Source organism: Opisthorchis viverrini (assembly GCF_000715545.1).
Source record: "Opisthorchis viverrini unplaced genomic scaffold opera_v5_114, whole genome shotgun sequence".
Taxonomy (NCBI): Eukaryota; Metazoa; Platyhelminthes; class Trematoda; order Opisthorchiida; family Opisthorchiidae; genus Opisthorchis; species Opisthorchis viverrini.
The window spans coordinates 1,351,491-1,376,111 of record NW_008751769.1 but is presented as its reverse complement, the minus strand read 5'-3'; the positions used below and the strand labels follow the sequence as shown (position 1 = coordinate 1,376,111).

Genomic DNA, 24,621 nt, shown 5'->3' with positions numbered 1-24,621 from the left:
TCTATGTCCTGTTCCATAGATCCACTCCATAAATCATCCTCTCACAAAATTATGATTTACTCTGAAAACAAACCTAAATCAAAACTATTCGTTGCTCAGCCAGCAAGACATTCCACGAAGTTTTCATCAACATTAACTCAGATATAACTGGTTAGAGTATGCGCCAAACCACTTCAGAAGATTTTCTATTGAAAATAGTTCTTTGCGCTTCACCAACGGTGTTAGATATTAGGCAAACCTAGGGAAAGATATTTATGTTGCTTTCGAGCCAACGTTGCTGAAAATATATAGGTAAATATATGTGGCACTTGATCGTATGCGCTTGATTCACAGAACAGAGACTGAACGTAAAATTGGTGTCTTCGGTTCACCCTGGATCATCGTGAACCTGATTTGGGATACCTTGGTGCTTGGTTGGTGATTTTATTGAAACACTGTAAACGGGCCGGAAACGCTCACAGGAAGTTGACCACATTTCGGTGAGTTAAATTACCCAAATTGGGGATTAGTCGTGCTGAGAATTTACCTTCTTGTTCTCAGGTAAACAATGCAAAGTGAAAAATAGTGCGAGTCAACTTGATATCCTGAAATACCTTTTTCTTGCTGTACACATCGTCTGAGGACTCAATATAATACCCAGGTCTCAAGTTATATGGAAAAAACTTTATTAATGCATTACAGTTGAAATTCTCTAGTACCCAGAAATAAAGTCTACCATTTTTTTCAAAATTCTAGTGGTTTAAAACGTCCAAGAGCATGGCCCTAACCTCTTCCGAATAACATTTCTCCCGTATATTTGTAATGTACTACTAATAAGGTTGCTGAAAATCCATTACAAATATACATGTATCGCGATATTTCAAATATCGTAGCGACTAAAACATGAGGCGACCTGGTGCAGCACATTCAGTTGCCTGAGAACATCATAAACGAGAGATTCAGCTGGGTTCCAGGTGAGTCTCTCGAAAGAACCAAATTAGTTTGCAGATGAGTGTATATTCGCTAACATTTCTCCCGCTTTCGTTAGTTGAATGCGTCACATTCCTTGGAGCACTTTACAAATATTTCATCGAGGGAGTCTAGTTATTTTTATATAGTTCACTGATTGTCCTAACAGATGCGTCATGCGCTCCACGGTTTCAAAACGGGTTGCGCAGCACAGGATATCCTAGGACTTGATATGTTTGCTGGATTCACTGCTGATGTGAAACTCAAAGGGAATATCATGTTTGTCAACCCAATCACGTATACTAAATTAAAGAAAGAAACCAAAGCTTTGACTAACAGTAACAAGTCCGCCGAAGCATGACTTACAGTTATTCAGGCAGAGGAAGTTATTCCACACCAATTAGTTTTGATCAGTCCTTTTTGGCGGATGTCTTCGGTGCGAGATGACGGCACAGAGTTACATTAGAATGTCTGTGATTAAATGTTCTTTCAAAACTAGACCAAATTTGTGTGCTTACTGTTTCGCATCTCATTGACTATTCCCCCATATCCCGTTCCATGCCCTGAGAGACAAACAATTAATCTTCCAGTTTGTCTTTGTCATTTCCTGGTGGATGGAGCTCTAAGAATGAGTCGTTCGATCAAAAAGCATAGACTAATAGTGACGATGGTGTTGGACAGTGTATGTCCTTTACTGAACCTTGAAGACAAAACGGGGCATACCAAGGAGATTTGTTTTTTTCCTGGCAAACAAAATCGACCTCGTAGCGATTTCGGCACTAGATACAAGCACAGTAAACACTTACCTGTTTATCCAAGCTTAATCACGTTGGTCCTGCTATGGAATTAAGTTGCCTGATATAACCATGGCGATCTGGCAAACCAGAGAACCGGTTGGCAAAAAAACACTGTGTGAAACCAGTGTTACTTGAACAGAAAAAAAGTGGTGAAAGTTATCATTTCGTCATTTTTCATACGGAAGTCAGATCAGAAGACTAAACTAACTCGCATGCTCACATCACATAAGAGAATGCAATAAAAGTATGCGTAACAGACCCCTTTGAGCAAGCGACGGCTGTCGGCGTATTTTTTTAACAGGTTTTATGCAGCTGACTGTCTCTGGCTGTCTGTCCATTAAAAAGGATGTTGAGAATCCGTCGTGAAGAGCACCAGTGAGTAGTGGAAAGAACTGCATAACTAACCTAGCAGAACATCTGTCTTGAATAAAAGGGGATTGTGAACCTCAAGTTCGAAATATTACGTTTACATTAGCAGTGGGGAACTTTATTCACAACCGGAATATTAAGCATTAGCCGCATTATTTCAACCCCAACCAGTGTACTCCACTACTAGTCTCCAGTTCTCAAGGAATTCGCAATGAATTTACCCGTATTAGCATTTGTCACCTATTTTCACTCCATTTATCACCATCGTCACCACAGTGTCAAACGCGTTCAAACGATCGTCCAATTATCCGTAATTTGGTATCACACTGCCATCCCCACTTGACTGTCCTTTGAACCAATCTACAGAAACATTAGAAACATCATAAACGAGAGATTCAGTTGGGTTCCAGGTGAGTCGCTTGAAAACCAATTTTTTTGCAGGTGTTTTTCGTTTATATTTTCTTCACATGTAAACGTGGTGAAACAGAAAACTTGTTAGCATCAAATGGAAATGGTTATTTTTCAGACACATCGCCACATGAAAGCAGAAGTGAAAAAATGACATCGTGTTTTTCGGTGAGTTGACCGTTTAGTCCTCCTCTATCGAAGACGTTGGGCAATAGTAGATATTAAATTAATGTTGGAAGGATGGCCTGTATATACTAACACAATAAGGGTTTTTAATCATCTGGGAAAGAAGCCAAAATGGATGAAAATTTTGACTCATTTGTTAACCAGGACACACAGGAACGGTCTTAGTACCTACTGCGTTACCAAAATTACTATCAGATTTGAGGTTTTCTAAAGGCTATCTCTATCACATATCAACGTGAGCCCTCGGTGTAATCTACGTTTGCTTAGTCTTCTTATTTCGGTTAAGCTAGACTGCTTGCTGGAAGAAATACATCTGCTGGAATTATGTTAGAATAGTCTGCTAGGAACTTCTCGTGAGATTGGTTGCCAGACAAACCCATGTTCACTCATATTCTGTAAGTTACACCAAGCGTAATAATTCAGAAGGCTCACAAACTTGGGTTTCCAAAAGAACCGGGAAATTTCCACCTGAAAGCTGGAGGTACGAAAATCCGATTGCATTCCACGGAATAATGACACGTGGTCGGCCTCAAGCTACCCATCACTTATCTAGATTGGCCTTTAGTAAATAGAGCTCGGTCTATCTCGTTTTGCCTAGCAAGCTAAATAAGGCCAGGGTCACATTAGAAAGAGTTAACCAATAATACTATAGTTGGTTTATCAGCCTGGAATGTCATGTCACGCTCGATTAACTTGCACAATTCAATCCACGAAAAATCAAAAATGGTCGAATTCCTTCCCTTCTTTTGGAGGTTCCTTATTGACAGGACTCGCTTTATTGAATCTTTGCGGTGATATCAGCTAAACTTCTGTCGGTACGTATGGTGAGAAAACGTGATCTCATTTACTACTCAATCAAACAGAAAATTTTAAATCATCCTTGATAGTTTTACGCAGTTATGGGTTTACGTAGAACAGCATCAGTAGGAAACTGGGTTGTTTAGCATGAGGAAAGTGGAGCCGTGATTATCTACACGCATGGGTTGGTGAGAGTAAGGTAGACGCGCTTCATGATGTTCGTGACTACTTTATCATCAAATCCCAAGCGAGATCGATAGGTAAGTAACATGGGAATGCTCACACTGACCACAAATTTCGTCGCACATCGGAAGTTTCATTGCTTCGAGTATAGATGCGTTTGTGAGTGGTTTAAACAGCGATGCTAAAAATAATTTTATCTTCCACCCGGATCATAATTCGTTTAAAAGACCCAAGTCACCGACTCTGCTCTCCTAAACGAAAAGACGTGTCACAGAGGTTTAGGATAAAATAAATTCAATATGAAAAACAATATCGTCAGTAATATGGAATTCTTTATTCCCTACGGGATAGTTCTTATCTCCTATTGAAGTGAGATCCTCCATCTCCGTTCACTACATACTTTCTCAGTTTTTTGGTGTTGAGGTTCATTTTTAACATCATTACTAGGAAGCTACGTCAAGTGGATGTGGGATGCATGCACGCGAATGACGGTGAGAAAGGAACAAATACACTCAGTGTATCTGAATACATGGAGTGTGCATTGTGCATGCGTAAAATGATGCATGGTAAGGTTAGTAAACCGCCCAAGCTATATTCCCAACCATGCGGACAGAACATTGACCAAAATTGGAGCGACTTCTCCCAAGAGATTTCACTGTGTGTTAGGGCCACAAGAGTGGATCCAGTGGCCCACATTTGCGTGGATTTTCAGAGACAAAATCATATCATAATGCTAACCGAAAGCGAAGTTTGAGAAAGGCCTTGTCCAGTGGGGTTCAGGAGGGATACCGAAATTTTTGCTGTTTGATTTCATACCATTAAAACAGGTTTTTGTGGATGTGCTCATAGTTTGGAAAAGACGAAGACTTGCGGATAAGGATCCTATTGCGATCAGTTGCGGCTGGATTTGACTGACGTGTTACCAAGTAGGCACTGTGTTTGTACTTAGCTAGTGCCTGTGAATTTGAAACATGGGACTTTCGCAGGAATTCCACCTAGGTCAGCCAGCTAGGTAAAGTTTCCATGTTGTCTTCAATTCTAAGTGCGCCAGCTTGATAGCAGCGCATTAGTTGAGTTGTGGTTATCTTGCCACATCGCAACGGTATGGGTAAGCCTGACGTGTATACAGAAATGCTGATCACTAGGGTATGTGATACATTATACTGTCTGGATGTGGCTACATACTCGGGTTTGTCTTAATAGTATATTGAAACAGAGAAAGTGTAGACAGCCAATATTGGTAATTCACATGACGCTGACCATTTGCATTTATGAGATCCGAAAATGGTATGAGGATACTTGAAAATTCCGAGCGAATAGTCGTTCTGTAAGAGCAGTGAACCGAATTCAGCCGAAAAGACAAAAGGTACTGTTCCATCCTCACCGGGAATAATCACAAATCTGTAGAGCGATTTCAAACCGCGACTTTTAGGTTCGTAGATGATGACTATATTGTTCGGCAATGCACGGCTGATCATCAATGCAACCAACTCACACTTAGAAAGGATGTAGCGCGACTCATACCTCAGTTAGGCGATTCACAATGCTTCGTCACGTGTTAAATGATTTTGAATAACTAAACGGTGGTGAGATGCGCACTGCTGGTGATACTCAGGAAGGATGAGGCAACTCTATGGTGATTCTAGACTTTCAGGAATAGACTGACTTCAATGAAAGGACAGTCCCGACTGGAATAACAGGCGATGCTTGCAAATTGATTGGCTGCTGTAAAGAGTCTGCTAAAGTCTGTCCAGAATCGTCGTCCAGGAGCGTAGTTAGTTGGTTTATCTGTTAATAGTGTTTTCGTCGTTGTTCATATTGGTTGACTTCACTTGTTATCGTATGCAGATTGACACAAGTTCACAGAATTATTGTGGGCCTTCACAGTCACCTGAAGAAAGATTTCCTTGATGTTCCTACTCAGTGAATACATTAATCAACACTACGCCACAACACGCTAAGCTCAAATTATCGGGTTCCAGATTGACATACTATTGCCAACTATTCGCTGGTTGTTCACTCGTCACAAGTCTGACTGTCATCGATAAACCTAATATGGCATTCATCCTGAAACCACTTTGTCTACAGGTGCTGAAATATATTTAAACCCAAAAAAATGGGGAGAATTTTTCATGTATTGAAATTAATGGGGTCCTTCATACCGAACTTTTGTCACACGCAGGTCCGAGAATAATAAATAGCAAAAGGACGACCTGGATTCACAATTCTGCGGTACTCTTTACACAGTTGAGTGGATTTACACAGTGAACATCAATTGTTTACATTCTTGACGTCGAAAAGTTCGCAAGTATGTCAATGACCGGGACAGCACAGTATCAAGGTCTTCACACCACACAATGGCAAGCGGAATGCTAGTTCAGTAGCAAGGGTTGTGGTCTGAGGTCAATCTCGTGAGTCTGACTGGCGGTGTGATCACACGGAAACCGCGACAGATCAGGTCAGAGCAGGCCCGGAAGATCAGACAACGTATGGGTAAGTATGTTAGTGGTACCAACTCTCCCTCAACATGCGCCACTGTATCGGTATCAGGCGAGGCGGACTTCGTGGAAGGGTGAATTGTGGGTACAGAGCAGCTGCTCAGACTTCAGTGAGTAATCGGCTCTTTTTGATGATCACCTGATCTCATTCAAAACAGTACTAAGCTGACACCTATGCCAATAACATGAAAACTTGTCCTTTAGTTACACAAAGAAACATGTAAGCGCTAACTTAAATGGGGAAAAGACGAAGAAATTTCCAATCCCGTTTGAGATAGTGTCAAACGGAAGATTGTTTCAGCTCCATTATACTGTTGCAAAGTTCGAAAACTTCAAAACTTTGGACCACGAAAAGTCTCTCTGAACTCAACTTGATATTCGTAAATTAGTATAGTTTAACCGAGAGGTCTCTACTCACAGTACTGTGATGCGCACACATTTCATATTAAACATAGTTTGTTTAAATTCGATAGTGCAACTGTCCGTGTCTGGCCGTTCGCTTAAAGTGTGTAAGGTGAATCTTGTTGGTGTGTGACTAAGCAGAGAAACTGATCTCTAAGAACCGTATCTGTAGATAACTAATTATAGATAGTCATTTGTTCATACAGCCTAACATCTTCAGTTTAGTTTTATGGTGACAATATTTGATTATCAACTTGATATTTTTACTTTATTACGGGTTGAAACCTAATACTAAACAGCGGCAATAATTTCAATAAATTATGGCTTACCAAGTGTCTAGTGGGAATTAAACCAGCGAATCCTTTTATTAATTATTCAGTTGGAAACACATAATGATTATCACAAAGCGGAACGAATTCCCTCTAATCGACCAAACGAACAGGCGACTAAACCAACAGGCGAATACTGATGGAGAGAAATTGACGTCATATTTCATTACAGGGTGCATGTGTTCATAGTCTTCTGTAACGGATTTTCAGCAACTTTGTACTCCGGCAAATATGAAACCATCCAGAAATCCAGAAGTATGATGGAAACACTGCTGGGTTACATCAGCCTGGGATCGAAAGAACGTATACGTAAGCTCTTAATCATTAAACCATAATTATCTAATCTGGTGAAGAAACTAAACAGCCTAATCCAAATGTAAATGCGAAGTATGGAATTTCGGGTGTTAAAGCAATTACAACGTACTTGTGATGTGGGTATGCCCAAATGAGGTTGGCCTGCTCCACAGAAGTCCTGTCGTTTTCTAATGGTAGGGTTTGCTATGACAATGGAATGTTCGCTTGTCAGACTATGTACATTTGAACAGTGCAAACCCCAGTGGAACCCGACTATGATTCAGTCAGTATCATATAAACAAAATTAAGTCCGCTGAGACAGACTACCAAAAATTTCGAATTGAAATTCATTAAATTCCGGAATAGCAGCTGATTGGCTGGCTGAATTACGTGTGGCATATGAGTTTTATTTAAGAGTGTAAGAGAAACCTCACCACTTGGCTTCTGCGATGCGGTTAGACATGGTGCGTTTGTCATTTCAAATGCTGTCTACCGGGTTGTACAAGTCGACAGTTAGGTTCATTTTGTTATGTGGAAACTTAATCCCTCGCCTGGGGCCCATGACCTATACGTTCAAGCGGAATGTTCTGACACTCGACAAGTGGGTGTATGATGAGTGCACTGTGACAGCTATGCTGCACTTCGTTATAAATTCCTTCTTCTTCTTTCGCTAGCGGGTCTGCGGAGCTTGTACTCGGTGACCTTGAATGAATAAGTATTTTGATACTTATTAGCCTGAAACGGATTCAAACGATATTTCAGTGAGGACCTAATCTATGTTATGCAAAAAACCACAGGGTGGATCAGTTAGGCAGTCATTCACGACTAGGAGCCTGCATATTTTGTACGCATTAATGAAAATACGACCAGCATTGGATGATATCGTGGGGGGCATACGGGTACAAGCTTTGGGATAAAAAACAATGGGCAGGTTTTGCATAATTAATAAAATTTGTCACGCTTAACAGATTACCGAAGTTTCAAAAACTCAACTGAAGTAAAATTGTCGATCGTCTCCCGAAAATACAAGGTTATTGGTAAACTGGATAGTGAGAGATCCCGAAAGTCAATGCCTTTTGAGAATGGGTTAATCACGCTGAACGGGTAGCCGGTGCTACCTAAGCTGAATATTTTTCTACGACCTGACGTACCGCCATTAACGAAAAGGCGTGAATTACCGGAATACACCTAATAAAATGTAAATTTCCCTAACTGCTAATTTACTCCGGATCACGTTGCTTAAGTGACTCAAAATTGGAAACCTTATATCTTTTTGTGTTTTTACGAATTTTGAAGTTGAAGTAGCTGTAGGCTACACTGCATACAGCTTGAAACATGTCCATTTTCATCTATTTTGCTTCCAAAATGACGGCGTCATAAAAGGGATTTCGGAGCACCAGACAGAACTAATAACGGTATTTTATTAGTGTGGGTGAGGCTTTGTTCTTTGGCTATCGATACGAATAATTTTGTACACAAATGGCAATTTTGAATGTCGTTTTGAATAATTTTAAAGAGTGGGGAGACTGACTACGATCAGTTTAATGGTGTGATAGCTTATTTGTTGGCCAGTTAATTTATTTTACTTACGTTTGTTAGCTTACATTTTTGTGGGTACTGTCGTATTTTGCCAGATAGTGCGTGGTGAGTTATTACCGTAAATTGGAAATTACAAATAAGATCAAGTTTGTGATACAAATTTTATTCGTTTTTCTGGACAAGCTACGTTTTTGACGGTTGTCACATGCGGTTGTCACAATCCACGTGAAAAAACTTGTGTAGTGGCATAGGCTTGATCACTCACGGTGGAAATTACAAGCATTCCGGATGTTTCCATTTGGTCCAATGAGAAACATGAAATGGCCACCCGCGGAGCCCTGGGTCTGCATGGTTATTGTAGGAGTTAACCGGAAACTGATTTGTTTTACAGAACGTTTCGATTACTGAGTAAAAATGAGATGGCCCAAGTCATTTTTAAAGTAACCATGAATTTCCGGATATATTGTACACATCAGGTCCCAACCGATGTGGCAAAAAATACTGTGATAGACTAGCATTAGCTAAAGGCGTTGAGCATAAAACCAGTTGTAAAAAGAAAAGAAAAGGATACACGGGCGTTTTAGAGAGACTGATATTATGGCCAGGTTATACTCGGTAAAATTCCAGAAAATGGTCTGACAGTTTTTTAAATACTCCCATAGATCTAAGCCTAGTTAAGAACATTTGGACTGTGCCTTAGTTGGGTAAGTTTTAAAAGTCTTCCTTCTGTTCACATCAGCTTATGCTAATGAGACGGTGTAAAGCGTGTAAAAAACGCACTAACACTATTCGCCTACTTAAAGTAACCAGCAGGGCTCAACTCTCTATATGTTAACCTTTGACTTCCCTAAATGTGACATACAGGGAGAACGTGTTAATCCGTTATCAACCTCTGGACGTACCTGAAACATTATATCCGATGAGGCAAACCCTTCAGTGTGATGCAATGCAGTTAATTCTCTTCTCAGTTGGGAGCCGATGATGAGGCACTCCGATCGCGACATTCCTGTGAAGGGACCAACATCCAATGCAAGATTATTCCGCCTCAAAAATGCCTATAATATGTGTGACCAGCGACTAGATTTACGCATATTGGGAACTATAAGTGTTTAGACTGACCGCATGCGAAAAAATTGGCCCTATGTCACTGTTGACCCCATTGACTGAAACGTACCATCAACTAGCTTTGTGGTAAACAAGGCGGAGTAAACAAGATGATCCCCGGAGGTTACAGATGCCGAGTATGTCAGCATAACTTCACATACTTGAAGTTGGACCAGCTCTAATAATTAAAAAAGAACAGTGAAATATATATTTTAAGCTAACTGGTGAGCAGTTGGCTGAGACGCAAAATTAGAAGCATCCTTTTGGGCTTTTCAGTTATTAGGAAACCTGTTTATTGAGAGCGATGTAATGAGAGTGGTGAAGAGGGTGCAAGCCGATCGGTTCTTCATTCGTAAGTTCAAAATCGTTTGTGTGAGGTTCTAGAGAACAACATGCAGTGAAACCAACCATTGTACGATTGATGTCGCATTATTTTTCCTCCCAATTCCACAATTCAAAACTCTCAATGAGTTGGGTCATAGGTGTCTCTTGTCGTGAAAACAATGCGGCCGAATGGGACTTAACTTGCTATGATTTCAGCATAAACTATTTTAACCTTTAATGATCACTACCTTCTTTCAAACATTGGGTCTAAACTTTCTGAACAGGTAAATAAAGGAATGAATAGGCCTTTACTGTGACTACAAGAATCGCCAGAGCTAATTTTCCGTTAAGATCTTTAAAATGATGAATATCCAGATGTTATTATCAGCGGAACTAGATTCTCCCCTTAGGAGGTTGTCCAACTCTGTGAAGCTAGGATGGGTGGGTGAAGCTTTTGCTTGACAAAATAGCTTAACTCCTTATTTTTTCCGATAAAATGGGCAAAGTAGACCTCATGATTTTTCAAGGCTTTCTCAAACAAGCCGAAGAACAATTTTGACTAAGATAATCTGAAGTCCTTTGAGGGTAGCTGGCGTGAAATTTAGATTTGCTCACACATTTATTGTAAGAACATTTCAGTGAAGTAAAGGGAGAGGTCACAGAATGTGTGTTGAAAAGGGCTGAGTATTACTTAATATTCGTTTAGGGAGAAATTTTCATCGCATTTGTTTTATTGGTATACGTAACATAAAAATTAAACACCTTACTTTCCACTAGACCATTTCTTATTTTGTCACAGGCCATCCGCATGAAACTACATCCAAGTAAACATGATAAGTGCGAAGAACGATTTCAGTGATTTTTGGAAAATAAACTGAACAAGAAGTTTCATATGCACTAAAGTAACTTCCCAGAGTTGGCTGAAAGAACATCCAATTCATTGGAAGTTATCAGTTCCACTGGGATCAGTGCCACTAATCAAGGTCTGCACTTTCGTCGTCATCTTTCAACTTATCTTGACGAGATAATGCAGCTATCGTTTTCTATTTGTCAATCGTAGATACAGCTTCAAGAACGTTACCAGAGAACATGGAAGATTTTGTTATGCAGTGATTTGAACTGATAAGCCATGATGGGTTTAGGACTGGCTTAGTAGGCTTATCTGAGACCGGTAAGATTGTGCCCCCAACCTATTTACCGAAAACATGACGTTGAGACCCTGCAAACAAAACACCTGTGGAAGTAAATTCAGTCTACAGGTATCCGAATTTTCCATTCCGGCATCTGATTTTGAGTCGTTGTGGATAGGATGCGTTTTTCCTCAAATAGACTTTATGACGTACATATTTGCTTTAGAGTTAGTGTTTGACCTAGTATAATCATATCTCATATCTATACTGTGTGCAGTTTTACGGCTGTGCATATATAAAGGAGACGAAATTCGACATTAGCTATCCAAATCTCTTGACCATCCCAGTACCGTTGTCAAGGAAACCGGATGCTTCGTGTTTTATTTTCGGTACGTTTATTATTTGAGTTAGCCTATTTTGAAGTCGCATCATTATGACATATTTGTAGCTTCCTTATCCGGGACTTGAAATGTTAGCCTAATAAAAGATATAGATATGCAGGAACACGAATTTATGGCTAATCCGTTACTCAAAGAGGAAGGACTTTTCTCTAGCTGCGACAAGAAGGTCACCAATGCTACAAGCGCTCATCATTCAAAACACCCACAGAGGGAAATGAAGGCCATGTATGGACCGCTTACTGCCCCTCAGACTGCCGATCCACTCAAACCTGTCTGTATTATTTTTACGCTCCTACATGAAAGCAAAATGTGGCCACAAAAAACAACTGGAGGTCGGTTTGAAGGTTGGTTTTCCGAGTCTAGGATTTCATACTGTGATCATGTAAAGAATTTATGCGCTTAAGTGTATAAAACATATGACCTGGAAATAAACTTATGGATACTCACCTGGTTGCTTATTGCCTTACCAAACAAGCAACCTAAATGTTAAAATTTCAGCCCCATACTAACCCCTATACTCTCATCATGACTATCAACGACCAGTGCTTTTTTTAGTGTAGTTAGCTAGAGTTCACCAGGAAGCGTTGCATGGCAGACATACAAGAAGGTGCTTATTTTGCGAATAATGCCCCATTACGAGTAGTACAGGTGATATTTTTGAATGTAATTGGATTTGTAGTGTTTTTTTTACGAAAACCATGCGATGGTTTGAATTGATTTCAGCGTTACCAAGATTCCAAATCTACTCCAATGACTGTTTCGAGAGACGGCATCAAGCGAGCGTTTCGTTAGTTCTCCACATACGTGTAATTAAATGGTATTAAGTGTATTTGAATAAACTTATATATGGTCTGATGAATTCATCATTGAAGAACACTTGCTGATACGGACAAAACCCTATGGAAGTGGGCTTCAGATTTTTCCACCAAATGGGATACAGTAATCCCATATTGAATATACCAGCATGTGGGTCTGAACATAGGCGGTAAAGAAACTTTCATGAGATCTTTCTGACATGATTTCTTCTAGGAGGCTGTTGTTCTCAGTCCAAAACAAAATGCTACACACATTATTTACACACCAGCTATAAAAGCTCCTTTGCCTTCAGTACACATATGCTCAAGTGGCACCTTATATGAGGCACTAAAGTAACCCATAATCCCTTGAAATATCGTGATTTTGGGAAATTAAATGTGTCATCTAAAGGTAGACATCAGAGCAAAATAATTTGTTTGTTTTTCCAGGCAGTTTGCACTCGTTTTTACTTCTTTTCAAAATATAAAATCTTGGCCAAATCGCATTCGCTGCAATCAGCCGACTGAATTCATTCACATACAAATTAAGGATGAGCATAGTAGCCAACGAAATGCATTTGCATTTCAAGACTCTGGGGAGGTTGAGTGGTATCTTGGTGACCATCAAGCATGCAATCAACCGGCTATCCTACACAACTATCGATAACAAACAAATTATTGAACAACAGATGGTGGAATAAGATTAGCGAGCTACAACAAGCAAAACGAATCGATGTAATAGACTGTTTACACAAGGATTTGTGCGGCCACTTGAGAGGAGTTTAACTCGCCACAGAGAACGGTAACTTACCGTGATTTCACCCACACATCAGTTGAAAAACTGCCTGGCCTTGAACACTATGCGTACATCTTTTTTTCACCAGAATAGTCACACTCTCATCAGTAATCAAGTTAGTAAAAGCAGCAACTTTAGTGGAACATTGGAATTTTGAGTTTCCACAGGATGTGACCATAAGTAGTTATGATTGCATACAGGGAGTGCCCACAAACTACCAGGTTTGAACAATTTTGTAATGTTATGCTAAAATTCCCATCTTTGTTAAGATTTGGATGTGCAAGATTTTCTATTTGGCACACCCGCCGGACATTTTACAACTCAACAGATCAACAAGTTCTACTTCACTAGATGTGGTACGTAAATCTGATAGTTGAGATTGTTCAAGTACTCTTCAGTGAGGAGTGAATATGTTGTGAGCGTCTGACCTAGTACTAGAGTTGCCGTACCGCATTCCATGAACGAATTTTCTTATGATTCACTCTGTCTGGTTGCCACCAATGTCAAGGTTTTCTGGGGCACTATAATTTCTATGATGGATTCTTACCATGGCCAGCGGGTAAGCACCTAATCATTTAATTGATGAGAGTCAGATGTATGTCAGTCCGTCTCACGGACCGAACGAACGTAAAAACCTGCAGAATGAAACAATAGGATTTCAAGGGTTCATGTAAAGGAGAGAATGCTTGAAACACCGAAAAATGACAGCTGTCGCTAGTGGCTGCTTTATTTTATCTTAACTGCGGTGAGATTTTCGAAAGTACAAAAATGGTTTTGAGCTCCAGTGAGTCCTTTTAAACCTGCATTTCACTCGCCTTATAGGAAATCATTCTACTACCGGCGAACACTCTGGCTCATTTAACGTATAACTTGCTACATTTTCCACCTCAAGGCTTGTTGATGCCAATGCTGGTATCTGAAATATTTGTATTCATATGGAGCTTGACTTGAGACGTGAAACTTTAATAAGCAGATCATGCCCCCAAAAGCTTTCAGTGGCTGCCCGCAGATGATCGAGGGGCCAGGGTAAGTCACTGATAGTGAAAGTTGGGTTTGCGTCTCTATCAGTAAAACAGTCATAGGACATAACACTGTCAAGATTTATGAAAATCTTCCTGCAGCCGTCTACCGGTTTGACTTTTGTTGAAGCTATTCACGCATAAGTGGTTCTACCTATACATCCAATTTTACTCAGGCTTGCGAAATGCACTCATTCCGCTAACCACATGCATACTGACTTCCTAGTAGAACACCATGTTGACAAAATCCTGAGAACTACACGCATTTGAAAAGCTGTAAGAGGAGTGGAAGCGGTTATTGGCTGTCAAAGGGTGTTCAAGAGTTTTACGATAATGTTGCTTGAAGAAAATACATTACGGTTTCTCGAATGTCGTAGCAACTGAAAAACGAGGCACCCCTCATGGAGCACATGTAGTTCAAGAAGACCACAATCGAGAGATTGACTTCACTACATCGCTACTTTTAATGCAGTTGGCAAACAAATATTTTCTGCCATTAATTGATCACGTTTATAATCATGGCTTGCAACAAATTTATTTATATTTAATAAACATCAACATCATGATCACAATGATGAATGTACATGGCCTAATTGAAGTCATTTAATTTACAACACGATTTTGCAACACATTTTCCATTGCAATTTTACCTTCACTCAGAAATCACTCTGCTCCCTTGGGCGATGTTGTTAACTACCCTGTTGTTAAAATGCAAATGTTCTTCCGCACTGTTCAAATGCAGATTCAGGTCACGCACTTTGTTCAAACAGATGTAACATGGGTTAAATTATCATGCCCCCGGCTGACTGGAAATGATACACGTAGCGTTTGATGATTCAGTGAGTGATCCAGATCACGAACGCCTCATTTTATGCAGAGGACCGAAAATAACTACATGTATTCGGTAGCCAAAGGCGGGAATGAGTGTTTGAGGATTTTGAAAACCCACTAAATATTGTAGAACGCACCTGAAATATCATCAAGAACGTTCACAGATATGGAGTACGGGCAGAAAATTCCCTCTTTCTCATAAATATGCGTATTATGACACAGTACCATACATTCTGAATGATTTTATTCGCCTAAATTAGAAATCAAATTGGACGGCAGGCTTTCGACAACGTTCTTTAGGAACTCAAGCTTTTGGAGCATGAATTTGATTAGTTAGTTTTGAGCCAATAATATTTGAGCAAAGCAATCGAGTTGTGCTTCAACACTGTCGCGACGGCGAGCATGCAGTCAACTATTACGATTAGCGTTAAGGAACTAAGCAAGACAATCCCATAAAACTGTCGAATGGGTGGAAACGATGTGATTGGGCTACCGAAACAAGCGCTGGACAACGTACACGTGTTTACACATTGTATGAGTTGTCTCCTTGAATCTTGTGGCATCAAGCAATCGTGGTAACAGAAGCAACTGCTACGAACATTCGATGAAAGGAACATGTCACATGCGCGCTTTACTTTTTTATTGAGGAATATGGACTTTAGAAATATCATCTGTTGGACTCTGTGTATGCTTGTCCCACAATTTTCAGGTAGGTGATTGAAAGGGTAACGGGTTTTGGGGAAAATATGTTAACTTGTTTATTGTAAATGATCCATGACCATGTTTTCAGTTCGGTGATTTCCAGAAATATCATTCGTCCTGAAGTAAAATTATTCACTTAACGTTCTGTTAGCATGGGCCCCTGTGTATGCAGACAAACTCTCTATTTTCGGGTTGGATGATACACGGAATACTGTAGAATCACAGTGACGGTGGCATCCTTATCAGAATTATTTTATTTTTTGAAGTGATTCGAATGAATAACTGATTTATTTACTAGTATTTATCTATGTATGGCGTAAACATATTTGTCAGTATGTTCAAAATCAGAAAGTCCTGGTCTCCGTTTAACTACACCTAATGAAGTCCGTTGGAAATATAACGTTTTATTCGAATCTGCAAAATAAGTTATTGGCAAATTGGCCAACAAATTTGGACGCACTTAATTAGTGGTATGGGATGTGAGACGATGTGCACGGTGCGGAGTTAAGGTCAACAATATCATTTGCATATTTCAGTCACAAACGTCTGCTAGTCCACGGATCAATCGGTGCTGATTATTGATTGTTGGAGAAGCGCATAAATATCATGACACATATACTGCTCAGTGGTATCCCTGAATTGTGCAAGTAGACAAAAAAATATCAACAGGCTTTTGAAAAACAATGGATGTTTTAAAGTAATTTGTCGCTCATTCAATGATTTACGCGTACCAACGATGCTGGCGATGAAAGTTTGCGCCCTAGCCACGTCTCTCCAAAAAGGGGAGAAAGTAATTTCTGGAAGGGAAAGTTGAACTTAGTGCAAGATAATAGGCGGTCGTGAAGAAGCACACAATGCTGTTTGACATTTATTTAGGAGTTTAATTTGGGTATTTGGGTTGTACACGTCAAAGAGCACTTCATTCGGCCACGTGCTGCTTCCCATTCGGGTTGTCGGCATTTCACAGGGTAATGAGCGGTGTGTAAGGCAATCCCGTGAGTTTCATACGAGTTTGTGTGTATCCACTTATAAAGCTTCACCGTACTGCTTGTCCAATAATATACCTGCCTCGCTTAAGGGTAGTGGTGTGGTTGCCCGTTGGTGTCTATCAAACTCATTTTAGGGGAAGAGAGCGGCCAAGACAAGCCGGCTGGGTGAATAATAGCGTCTACTACCATAAAAGTGTAACGAAAGTGTCCGGCAAGAATTTTTACTATCCTTTTACACTCAAATTTCTCTTCGATGAAATAATAAGGTGAATAATGTTGGGACTTAGTACCTTGGTATTTAGATTTCTCTTGCGATAACCCTGTAAGCCTAGAGCATGCAGACGACCTTGTTCTTACCTTTGAATATAAACACGGACACTCTTGAGCATACGGACCACCATCATATGATTTGCAAATACACAGTGTGATTGAACGCTCCCGAAGTAAGTTTCTGAACTCACCTTTAAAATTTTACGAGAAGAGCCGGGAGTTATGGAAAATTTTGCTCACATTTAGCTTGTTACATTATCTCGAAGGAAGCTCTCTGGTGACGTTATTGTAAGAAGCTCGTAGGACAAATCACTTTGACCGAATAAACTACTTTTATCACTAAATCTTACGCATCGCATGAATAAGAATACGGTAAGGAATGTGATGTTGTAAGGCCTCTGGCGGAAATGGATGTGAAAGGTCTTCGGGTTCTTCCGTACCGATATATCACATGCGTTCCAGGTGTCCATTAAATCGAAGGATTCGTAATTGGAAAACTAGTGTCTGGCTTTGCAGTAGGTATGGTGTTTGTCTAATACACCCCAAACCACCAGTCCATCCGTGTTAAATGAACGCTCAATTGTGGCCCATTGAGGCCAGTCTTGTTCGATGTACCTAGTTCCAAACAAACCACACCGCAAACTGTACAGAGAGATTTAGAATTTACTAAGAAGTGTTGGAGATCCTTCGGCGTCCTCCAACTTACAGGAATGGGTCGTTTCCGTGAGTAAACAGTACTTGATCAAAAAGAACACTCAAAAACACGGGTAAAGCTGTCTCCAATTTCATTATCCCGTGTTTGGCCATCAGAGTTTGAGTGGCGCTTGATTACCCGATGTCCTGCCAGATCAACTTACGAATAGGCTTTCGGAGCTCTGCTAGGTTTATTCATCAATACTTTGTAGTGCAGACATCTCTGGGATCAATCTGCAGCTACGTGTCCATAATCTGATCGAGTGCTGCTGACAGTGCTCTCCAAGGAAGCGAACAACCACGTCAGCTCAAATTCAAGTAGGTCATTTGAAATCTTCCAATAAACACAATCAGTTATGACTGCCCTTAAGAAATCGACGCATAGGCCATTTTAAGTTGGCAACCCTTTCCAAGTAAGACATCCAGGAACTTTGGCGTTGTCCCGGTTAAGACCAAGACAAATATAGCCATTAGCCACTTTTGGATTCACCTTGTTTTCCATAATTATTCTGTATTCATCAAGTGCGATGACATAAATCCTGTTGAGTTGACTACCAGAGCCGTATCTGAATAAGTGGGCTTACAAAGTAGAACGTGACTATCCCCACAGGGTGGACGACTGGAGCAGTGTCAAGGCATTTTTTTAGATAATAATGTAACAGCAATTAGTTCGGAAACGTGTTTGGAAACGTCCTGTACTAGAATGTTCCATTTTTGTTTCACCTGGTCAGTCGGCAAAACAATTGCAAGAACGTTGTTGATATACAGTTGAGTTGTAAGTGCAGAAGTTCTTTACAAGCTAAACGCTGCATTTAATTCGTTACTTTATATTCATTAGCGAGGAGAATTTCACAAAAGTTTGTTGCGCAAGCAGACAACTTTTGTTCGTTTGACTAGTTTACGATGAAAATTCATAGCTCTGATAACCACTGCTCTACAATTTGCATATTCGTTCAATTTCGGCAGTTTTAGCGGAAGAGCATCCCAATTCCGAGATTATTACCCCTCAGAAAAACAGGAACACTGAAGTTGAGTCACACTGCAGAGGGAGCTAACCAGTAGGTGCCTTGTTAGCTGTGTCACACTCCGGAATGGCTAAATCTCATTTGTGATGACAGCGTGATCACGGCACCTGCTCCAATATTACGCACATGAGGCACGTGTCCATACAAACAGACGTGATGAGAATCATTGGTAGGCCCGATGGTTTGAACGGTGACTTAGTGACTGTCTTGTTTTTGTCCATACATTGACTTATGTGACAAGACTTTTGGTTCAGATTGCAACATAGATACTGAAAACCCGTGCAGGATCGCTGGTTTCCTGAAAGATTTTTACGACTCATACTTTCATTACTCCCATTCCGAAAAACGGGTTTTTAGGTGCAAAATTAATTAATCAAGGTGCTGATGGTTGAAAACCATCAATCTCAAACAGTGAGATGATTTTGAGGGAGGTTTCAAGTTCGAAATAATGTTCACCTGTGGGAGGTTCGAAATGGGGATAACTGCGGTTTAGAATATACGTGTAGCTAGCATAACCACTGCATTTGTTAAAACAGACCAGTAAAATTGTAAGTTCCTTGAATGCCAATTTAATCCAATTTTATTCACCTGCTTCCTTCAGTGGGGATCTATTGCACGTAATCCGGAGTTGATGCTTGGAAGATCGATTTATGTGTACTTCGTTCACTGACAGAAAACTGTCAACCATCTGAGATTCTTACTACCCACAATTAACTGAAATGTAGCAGACTATGCCCTAACTACGGTAAGCTTTGTTACCACTACAAAAAACACACGGTCAAAAACCTTGAACTCCAGGAATCGGATTTCTAAACTTGTTTATTGAGTGCCTATTCTGCAGAAGCTGTTGTTGCAGATCACCAAACCAAACACGAAAAAGGAAATAACCTTATTTAATCCAGAAACACCAGTTGCCTTCTTAGTATACTTCCACTAATTTCTTAAGGATTTTGAAAAAAATTCTAACAGAGTGTAAAGATTTGATTTTTTATCCTCTTAGTTGTTTTTCCATTCAGTAGCGTCCCATAAAATGGGCTTGGTCACAGGCTTCAAGCTTTTATGATGAAAGTCTATATCATTTAGGAAGGAACGATAGTCCGATTTTCAGAGCAAATTAGCAGTGTATTCAGTATGGCACATCCGGATCAGATGGATGGGAACACATTTTGATCAGAGTTGCATCAGATACCGGAAGATCTCAGGAAGCGACACATCTGTGACAGATTTTCTCACGTAACCCCTACTTGGCTGCTACACAATGATTGGAACGTGCAAATAAGTGGATAGCTGTTGTTAGCAAAGGCAAACTAAACAGATTTCTATTTCGCATGAGAGCCTCGTTAAATCAGTATTTCTGCGGGCAGGAACGAATATACGTTTTTTATGACACTGTGCGAACTTATTCACTTCAGTGCAAAATGAAAATTGTGGCCTTTGAGCAGTTTCAAAACAGACTATACACTAGATTAGCAATAAAAGTATCAACTAATCTTACTCGGATTTTTCAATAAGGAGATCAGAAGCATCCTATAAAAAACTAAAGACAACAGAAGCATGGTGTTTTCTTATTCGCTGCACCGCTTAAGTGATCCATTTGTCTTTCTAAATTTCAAATTCTCGTTAGAATGATTGCATTTTACAAGCTCCAGCATCCAGCTGCACCCATTCACCAGATTTCAACCCCAAAATTTAGCGTAAAATCTCCATATTGCATACTGTGTCGTCACTGCTTTTTCCTTTCTGATATGCTGGACGAATTAAGGCCATGTAAGCCTCTAATAGTTAACTGGATTAATGAAGAATTCCTTGTATTTTTGGGTACTTCTTTGTCAATATATTATTCACCTCAAATGTGGTCACGAGAAATCGGTTTTCTCAGCCAGTGATACACAGCTAAAAGTGAGTGTTTGCGGCTTTACACTGAGATATAATCATATCTCCAGATGTTAGCAGGACATCTGAGGGACGCTCAATAATGAAAGGGTAGATAGTTTTGGGGTATTGATTTCAATTTTTAAATTCCATCAGGATGAAAATACTGGAAGCTTTAAATTTAGAAATAAATTGGCATACAAGTAAAACATAGACAGAAATTTAAAGAAATTTAACCAAGTTTAGAAAAATACTACTTCCACCGACACAAGTCAGTGCAATGCATTTAAGGACCAGGTGACTTCAGTTCAATCGGGACTAAAAACAAACTTGGATATGCGTTTTTCTACTGGCTGGTAACTAACGCCTTGTTTGACCAAAGAACTAGAATGCTATCTAATTTCTACTCCTCAGCTTTACATTCTCTAACATGTTACTCCATCTGAGCCAACCTGCTCATCTACCCTGTTCATCACGGTGGCTGTCAACTAAACATTGGATAAATCTCCCTTTGTCAATTCATTTAATATCAAAAGGATAAATTTCCTTTTGTGGGTTGCGCCATGATTTGTGTTAGCTGTATTTCAGGGGTGGAATTGAGGTTGTTTTTTTACGAACAACGGAAACTTAATCTGTCCCGCGCGTTGCAATTAGTGGCAAGGACATGACTTTAACTTCCGACTGCTGCGAGTAGCTTTCATGCAGTTTATATTTCCATATTAAATGCATTAGAATGCCAGAACAGAAACATTTACAGTGGTGTTTTGGGGTGTGCTAAAAAGAAACGCTCATTAAATTGAGCGCACTTCCGCTACGGTTAATTACTGCTTAATCTCAGTGTAAAACGTGTTGTTCTCTGTAAAAAATATTAAGTTGAACCAAGGGCTGTTTTTTGAGATTATTATTTGCGATTATTCACTAGAAAACCAGTGACAGGTGGATTGGAGAGTATGCGAAGAGATGCTTGTAATACCTAGGATGGATAACGTCGTACTACTTTTGTTCACATCAATGAGTGTATACTTTTGCAACATAGGAGTAGCAATATTCATGCAAAAAAACAAGACTAGAATAAAATGTTCCAATAAACAAAATGTATGACTTGTTGACGGTTAATTAATCTTCATTTATAGAGTCCAGCGCGGACCAAACTGACAGACACCTTGACCTTATACTGTGATAGTAGGACACCTTGAGATAGACACACTCCGCACATAAAGACAGCTGACCGAAAATCTACCAACTTGATTAAGCTTAGTCTTGAGCATTTGAGCTACCACATGTAGGGCCAACCAATCTTTAGACTCGTTTGCTCTTTCAAAACCACCTTTTCCCAACCAAGTAAAACGATGAGCTTACAAGATCGTACGAATTCCAAAACCAAATTGGACAAATTTTGATTGTTCATTGGGTTTTAGGTTGAAGTCTAGAGCTTTGGCGTAGTAGAAAGTAATTTAGGCATTTGTGCATTTCTCTGGAAAGTAACTCTGACTAGTGGCAGAAAGGCTTTTGGTATTTGTTAGGTTGTTGACAAACCCGGCCTTTTAGCTCATGTTTCTCCCTCCCGTGACGAATATCATATTAGGGTTATCGTTGTCTACAGGCTGCCTTAAGCTGTTGTTGCACGATCCGAGATTGGTAATTCGGTGATGGTTTAGAACAGCAAGCAAGGCAGCCGTTCACTTGGGTCAACACAGTTATTCCATTCTGCTGCAAAGCTTTTGCTTGAGTGTTTCGGATATCGCGACCAACTTCACGGTACCAACCTCGTAAGCAAACGGTGTCATTTGCTGAATGCCACCTAACATAAGAATAATGTTGATTTGCAAGTGGCTAAGCGGTGAATTCTTTTTTTTTGGGTTTACCTCCAAGCACTAATCTGACAGCAGTCATGGCTGCCATGATTTTTGACGTTTTGAAACACGTGCTGCGGTGATTTCATTGGTCCCAATGATATCTAGTTTACCTGGAACTTACTCAGAGTCAGTAAATGACGGACTAGCTAACGGGACAGATAACTAAAGGATTGAACAAACAAAGAGTCAACCGATTCATCAGCTAATGTGTCCATCTATCGGCCCGTTGGGCAGTCATGCGATCTTTCAAGTAGGGTCTCATGAATTCGGCTTCATTTCCGTCAATAAGCATTTGGGCCCCATTTTGCATGGGCGTGTTGTCTTTGTGCAGCCACAAGGAGCACTCTGTCTCAGTCGTTTATCAACACTTGAGACTAGGTCTTCTCACTCCGCTGAAAAACCAAGCACTAAATGCAGTCGCATCTGAATATTTGCAAACATTTCACAATCGAAAGAATGGAGGTTCTTTTTGGATGGTTTCCAGCTGTAAATGAACAAGGACCTAAAATATGGTCGATATGGCCGGTTCTTGACCAAACATGACGTCCCCACCGCATTGTGCTCTGTGCGTTTTAGTTGAAAGTAGACAAGAGAACCACTAGTCACAAAAAGTAACACAATGTCACCCTAAATAGCCAAAATGACCTCCGTAGACCTATAATGGAATGCAATAAAGTACCTTGTTTTCATGAGGCGAAATTTGACGTTAGTGTTGCTCAGATCCACGTCAGATGGGGTGATAATCAGGTGGAAGATCAGAAACCTTCCGCAAGTTATTAAAATCTATTGCGCCGGTTAAACCAAACGACGAATTGCAATTTGTCGTCAACCCAAAAGTAGTTAAATTCCCTTGAAAGCCCAAATTTTCTTGAAGAGGGAACATAAGAGCAACTCTGACAACAGTGAACCCCATTGTCCGAATGGTACTCATCAAATGCGGCTTGGTTTTCATACTGTAGCTGAATTAATATGAGATGACACTGGTTGCGTGCAAAGCCTTATGTTTTGGATATATGCTCCAACTTAACCCCCCACAGTCATTGGGAATGCGCCAAACATTGAAAGCTCAACTTGAGCCGAAAAACTTTTACAGGTGGCAGCTCAGGTTTGTTAGAGTTTCGGGTTTGTAATCCACTGGATTGTGCTTCCCAAAGTAGTAGTGAATAGTTCATGAAATAGAAAATGAGAGCTGAAAAACTCTTGACACTGCTTGGAAAGTGACCTTTAGTGATGTTAATTAGGGTGATTCAGACAGATTAGCTTACCTTTTCAGAATACACTGACTGTTCACAAGGCAATCAATCTGTGACACTGTGGGCTGCTGTGCTTGCCAGTGGAAACCACTAGCTAGCTCTTTTAGGAAGAGAATAATCTATCAAGAGTTTCGTAGCCTATCATAATACAATGTTGTTGATGAATTAACACTACTTTTTATAGGACTCGAGCAGCGAACTGGATAGGGTACGTGCTGGAATTTGTCCCTTTGAAAGTGTTGGATATAGGGCCGGGCATACTCCCATGAGTGCACTATGTGGAACGCCAAATCTTTTACTATCTCATCAAGAAAATGTGTGAACATGGTGTTTTTCAGTAACAATAAGTCATTGTATTTCTTGCTACGATAGTTTATTCTTGGCACCAAGGTGGGCATAAACTGACTTGAATCTCGCCTCGCCCGGTAAACTTGGTGTCAAATCCACAAATTCACCAGTATCATCGGAAAATAGGCATGCATTCTTTTGTAGACCAATGTACAAGCAGTCTAACCTAGGGCGAAGACCAATATAATAGGAGAAGACACAATAGCTTTGGTAATACTTACTGCAATGTAACCACTCACCTTCTCCTGACACTAATCCATTGAAGACGGCATTTAGACCCATCGGGCAGGGATCCATCGTTACACGAAGTGCGAGAAAATATCAGGAGAACCAACATGCTGTTGCTAAGATGATGACGTTGTCATGACGCAATAAAATAAAGCTCTTTATTTTCGTAAAAGGAGTGTAGTTGTGTCCATATATATATATATATGTATATATATATATATATATATATATATAT

The 24,621-nt window shown here is 40.1% G+C and overlaps 1 protein-coding gene across 1 annotated transcript in view; it reads right to left on the bottom strand.

Moving 5' to 3' along the window:
* T265_05802 (hypothetical protein) overlaps positions 1-24,621 on the bottom strand; it is a gene marked incomplete at both ends in the record, with an annotated part of 45,700 nt that overhangs the window by 3,952 nt on the left and 17,127 nt on the right. The window contains one exon of the mRNA XM_009170896.1: positions 9,926-10,033. Coding sequence (XP_009169160.1) covers positions 9,926-10,033 — 108 coding nt within the window. The remainder of the gene's footprint in view (positions 1-9,925; positions 10,034-24,621) is intronic.